The sequence below is a fragment of the Misgurnus anguillicaudatus genome, chromosome 21 (genome assembly GCF_027580225.2).
Source record: "Misgurnus anguillicaudatus chromosome 21, ASM2758022v2, whole genome shotgun sequence".
NCBI classification, from domain to species: domain Eukaryota; kingdom Metazoa; phylum Chordata; class Actinopteri; order Cypriniformes; family Cobitidae; genus Misgurnus; species Misgurnus anguillicaudatus.
In genome coordinates, this window is record NC_073357.2 from 28,246,959 (window position 1) to 28,252,958 (window position 6,000).

The following is a 6,000-nucleotide window of genomic DNA, read 5'->3' on the forward strand; positions in this document are numbered from 1 at the left end:
AGTCATTCATGTTAGTTCATGGTGCATTAAATAATTTTAAATGTTACAATGCTTGATTTTATAAATGTATTAGTACTGTAAATGCAGAAATTAACATGAAACTTCAAGTCAATTCCCAGTGATGTGTTAATAATGAAGGCAGGAACTGCATTGTTCCTCAAAGCATCCTGCAATAACTATCAGCCAATAACCAAATCAAGTCACAATCAAAACAAACCATAAAGCTACAGTGTTAAAGCAAAAATTACAAGATGGGATTTTGTTGGGTTTTAAGTCATTTAGACATTCACATGAGCCATGTGTTTGATGTTGGCATGGAAACGTATCATACAAAAACACAACACAAACGCATGTTCCTGTATATCCCTGTGCTAGAACAGGAAATCTGGAACAATGAGAGGAACTGTCACTCAGTTTGTAGGGTATAGTCTAAAAGAAGTAAGGGTCTCATTCATTCATTCAAAGACAGAACTGACTTACTGATAAACCCAAACAAATAAATCTAAAAAAAAAATGGATCTCCAGTCTACAGAGAAATGTATCAAGGTATTATTATTATTAAAATTACTATTATTATTATTATGATTATTATGATTAGTATTACAGTTTGATCATATAGCGTTAGCTTTAATGATGTAAATTCCTACACTCAAGTTACCAAAACCATCACACAGACTTTCTGCTAATCATATGGTATAAACATATGTTTGCATCCAGCAGAATGATGAATACTCCAAGATGGGTGACAATTTCCAGCAGATTCTCAAAGACTACAAATCCAATATATAACGCATCTTCTACAGTTCCATAATTTTATATGTTACTTATTCATGCTGGGTGTTAAATCACAGGTTTCTGATGTCATCTCTTACCTCTGAATGTGATGCTAGCAAGAGGGTCACTGTATCTTTCCCCCTTTTCTACATTTTTTAGGTTGGCCGCCTTCTTCAGCAAACACCTCAACATTTTGCTTGATGCCCAAACAACTCTCCAACCAAGAAGCAAGCCCAACTATCATCAGATCCCGAAGAGAACGAAAGCCCTGAAGATAAAACTGTCTTGTGATCTCTAGATCCAAAGGTGAAGATGAGTTTGACCTCCAGAATGTAATGTGTCAGGGGTTGTATCAGCCTACTTCAATCCTGAGAAGATCAATCGCTGTCCTCTGTATCTCCTTGATAAGAAGCCTGAGGTGCTTTGAAAGCACTTCTTAAATGACTACACAGAGACTGTCATAAGAGCATAGTGCGCCAGTGTAGACAAGCTTACTTTGGACAACGCTTTTCCCTCCAGTGACCCTGCCCATAATACAAGAGGAAATTTAAACATTTCCTGCCGCCTTGCATTCGTTCTCCACATCTGTATTTTGTAAGTCTGATAAGTAGAACGTTAAAAAACCTATATTAACCTATGATAAGGATAAACACATTTAAATTTTAGTTAAATAAAATCTTGGAGAAATTCCATTATTGTTATTTTTGGAATTTGCCACTTGTAAATTAATAATATAACTCACTCACAATAAAAAACAATTTGTTGGCTGAACAACCATCACTTATTAAAGTAATTAGATTAAGCACAAAAAAATTATAGCTTTTCAATTTCGTACATATTTAGTTACATTTTAGTTACCAGGTGAACTTATATGTATGCAAAAATAAAATGAAAAAATATAAGTAATGCCAACTACTATAACAATTGCGTCAAAATTAAGTAAATCTAGCATAACATTTTAATGTAATTAAAGAGTCACGTGAAAGGCAAATTTCCCATTATGCCTTTCCAGCCAAAAATTCTGTCATAGCCATTTTGTGAAACACATTAGTTGGGTAAAGGGCACTTTAGTATATCCAATTCAGCTAACCTGCATGTTTTGGACTGTGGGAGTGTACACAGAAAGGTCTCCTGAACTAACCCACTGTGCTGCCTCTACACTGAACACACAGTTCTCAATCATGGTAACAATGAACAAACATCATTCTATCAAAATAACTCTTAATACAACATATAACGACACTGTAAAAAATACTTTGCTGCCTTCAAATTTTATGTTAAATCAACTCGGATTTACAAGTCATTTCAACTTACTATTATTTATCTTGACAAGAGATGAGTTGTTACAGGTGAGTTGTTATAACTTATAAAATTAAGTTGACTTTTCTCAACTATATTTTATAAGTTATGACAACTCATCTCTGTTGACATGACAAAAATGTTTAAGGCAGCAAAGTATTTTTTACAGTGTAACATTAACAACATATCAATATAAATAAAACCAGCAACATTAAAACAGTCATCTTTTTTAGTAAATATTATCCAAAAAAGTGAACGAGTCGCAATGCATGCTGGGAACCACTCAGACCATTGTTTTTTTGAATTGCTTGTTCAGATTACTCAGTTTGTTAAGTTGGGTATATATCTACGTCCAGTCAACAAAATAATAATTGTTAGCAGGATTATTATTTCATTCAGTGAACACAAAATAATGAATTGACGCCCTTCAACAAAAAAATCTTTATTCAAGTTACTTAATTATCTTTATTGAAATAACATTTTGAAGTGTTGGATTTGGAACAAATGATGTGTTGGATTTACTTAAAATATATATGCACCATTTTTGCATCACACTTTTAAAGTAATCCCAATTTGGAATAATTTTACTTAAAATTAGCAAGAAAATATGTGTTATATGAACTTAAATATTTGAGATCATGTAACATTCTTTATTTAAAAATGTAAGTATATAAAGCACAGGTTTTCTTGTTAATTTTAAGTAAAATTATCCAAGTTGGCATTACTTAAAAAGTGTGATGCAAAAATGGTTTTTAGATTGCAGATATTGTCAATATTGTTCACATCGGTAGTCTCTATGGTGTTTGTGCCAGTCATGACTTGTTACTTGTTGGTGGACATTTCAAGGAGAGGAGCACCACCTACTGCCATGACTGCTGAAGCATCATATCTGTCTGACTCTTAAACTTAATCAATGCATTAAAATTGTTGATGTGGTTTTTAGATGTTAGATTTTAACCTGCCTTTCTGTATTTCTTTATATAAGGTTTTGTTTGATTTAAAAAAAAATGTATTATATGTGTTTATGCCACATGGCTGTTGAATGCTTTATTCTGATTGGTTCAGAACTTACCATCTGGGTGGAACTTAATTTCCGGTTTCTGTTTATTTAATGGTCTGACTAGTGGCTAAACTGAATTCTGGAACGAATACCTCGTCGAAAATAACAAATGTTTTGGTTTCCTAAAGACGAGGGAACAAAGTGATCATGGATCACCGCTATTTGAAGGGAGGTTTGTTTGGCAGCCGAACTGTAGTCAAGATTGTATACATTATATAGTACACATTTTAAACGGTAAGGTAGTTGTGTAGTGTTTTTTATACGCTTCAGCTACTTGTTGTTTATTTTGCTTGTTATCCAAAAAAGCCTACTCTAAAATGACTCTGTTGTTATTGATTCTTTGCAAAGGTTACCGAAAGTTATGTGTGTTCCACAAAAGCCGCTTGTTTATGTTGTTACTGTTAAAATCGTCTATATACAATAAAGCATCAAAAACACCTGTATAACAAAACCAAATTTCAAGACTGCTCTCATAATAGTTTAAGTAGGTCCCAACATTTTTCACTTCAAGGCCCTCTAGTTGCCCACAACAATATTTCTAAGCCTTGGAATGACTAGACAGATGTATTTTCACTATACTAAAATGACAAAAAAAAAGAAACATCTTGATTTGTTTTAGCTTATTTTAATGCTTGTTTTGTCCGATTTTTATCATTTTAAATTATCTTGAGCCCCCCTTGGAAATTTGACGAGGCCCCCCCTGTGGGCCCCGGCTCTTGGTTGAGAAACACTGCTTTAAGCTAATCTAAAATGTACTCTGAACAAATACAATGGAGGAATGCTCCACTACAATGTATATTGATTTTTAAATCATGATTTATCACTTAACCCATATGCTGCTGTGTGTGATTGTGCCATCATTACAATTGTCTCATGACTAAACCTACACAAACACTTTATTGAGCAAACACAAGCAGTATATTTCTCAACCCAGAGGGGGAACGGGAATGTGCGTCTGATAAACATTTAGCAAAATTCAGGTCAATAAAGCTTTTTAAGCAGTTTGGTCAGACATTAATTAAAGAATAGAACCATATTTATTAATATATATATTATAATTTCTAACTTAACATAACAGTAAAGGTCTTAACATACTGCATACAATGATGAACCATTCAACAAAGTGAGCAAATACTGTACATGGATTGTGATGGCAAATTCAAGATTTCACAAGGAACAAATAACAACCAAGGGAAACACAAGCTTAGTTGGCATAGAGGGGGCCCTCTGGTCCTTCCAAATTAATTACGGGTCACCAAAACCTTTGAACATGAAGCCATCAGCGCCCACACTAAACCAAATGTTGATGACATAGCATCTTTTATAAACACATACAACAGCTCTGCAGCACTTACTCACACACATATTAAGAGTGCAACAGGACACCCATATATATACACACACACAAGTCATGGAGGCACTGCATTTGCTTTTCCAATAATAGCACGCTTGATGGAATGTGGAAAGTGGGAAGACAGACCAACAAGAAGGAGCAAAAGATAATGATGAGATTGTCCGTAAAAAAAGAATATGCCATGCTAAAGAAAACCACAACTCTAACATATTTTACCATCCAGTAAATACATTGACACACCACTGACATAATTGAATACAACCCAGATTCAGCATGCTGTCCCCTACCTTCATATGTGACGCTGCAGTAGGCATCACTGATGTCTTCATCGTGCGTCAGCACATTCTGGGCACAAAGGATAAACACACGCAGCATGAGTGTACAGCAGTTACAGTACAGAAGGATCCGCAACTACTCCAGCACGGATAGTGACACAGCACAGCAGTGTGCACTGTTGTCCAGTGCAGAGACGGACCACTAGGGGTGTGTCTGGATCCAAAGTCTCAAAAAATCTATCTGTCTTTCTCTCCAAGAATAGATAATAAACTGAGAAGATGAGAAAGTGATGCAGAGTGATAAATAGAGAGGACTGCCACTTCCTGGCCCACTTCCTGGCAGACAAAGACTGGCTCAGAAAAGCCCCTGACTCATATTCACACTACAGACTGCGGCACTATTTATGGGACAGATTACTTTCGGTTAGCACCTGTTAAAGCAGCCGTGACAAGTTTTGAATGAATTTACATTGATATGTAAAAAGCTTGATTTAACAATAAATAATATTGCCAGAGATTAAGACATGATCACAAGTTATTGTTAACAATACTAAACATTTCTTTAACACAGTTGTTTAACATATTTAGTTTTGAAAACAGCTGGCAGTCTTGAACTTCCGACACTAGCAGCATAGATAAAAACCACTATGAGCAAACCACCAACCCTCTATTCCCCTAATTTTTTTTATCTGTTATTAAATGCATTTTTAATAAAAAAAATTTAAATGCCAGTTTAATATTTGTTTAGTCTATTATTAAGATTTTTAACTGTAAAAAATAAATGTAAACAAAATGTATAAAACGTCCTATATCATTATAAAGACCTAAATGTATCTAATGACTACTATTTCCTATTTCTGTTCTCCGTTGCACTGGAAAAAAATGATTCATTCAATTTACTGATTTTTTTAAGGTATCAATTTACACTCACTTAAAGGATTATTAGGAACACCTGTTCAATTTCTCATTGATGCAATTATCTAATCAACCAATCACATGGCAGTTGCTTCAATGCATTTAGGGTTGTGGTCCTGGTCAAGACAATCTCATGAACTCCAAACTGAATGTCAGAATGGGAAAGAAATGTAATTTAAGCAATTTTGAGCTTGGCATGGTTGTTGGTGCCAGACGGGCCGTTCTGAGTATTTCACAATCTGCTCAGTTACTGGGATTTTCACCCACAACCATTTCCTAGGGTTTACAAAGAATGGTGTGAAAAGGGAAAGCATCCAGTACGC

At 34.6% G+C, this 6,000-nt stretch overlaps 1 protein-coding gene across 9 annotated transcripts in view; it reads right to left on the minus strand.

Moving 5' to 3' along the window:
• The window catches only part of dysf (dysferlin, limb girdle muscular dystrophy 2B (autosomal recessive)), a 111,558-nt gene extending 106,455 nt beyond the window's left edge, over positions 1-5,103 (minus strand). For 5 of the 9 annotated variants that reach the window (XM_073859973.1, XM_073859969.1, XM_073859968.1 and 2 more), the window contains exon 1: positions 873-1,228. In XM_073859973.1, coding sequence (XP_073716074.1) covers positions 873-966 — 94 coding nt within the window. In that variant the 5' untranslated portion in view covers positions 967-1,228. Of the gene's footprint in view, positions 1-872; positions 1,229-4,774 lie in introns of those variants that run through there. The other 4 variants (XM_073859975.1, XM_073859974.1, XM_073859972.1 and 1 more) reach the window with 1 other exon arrangement.
• Between the last annotated feature and the right edge of the window lie 897 nt (positions 5,104-6,000).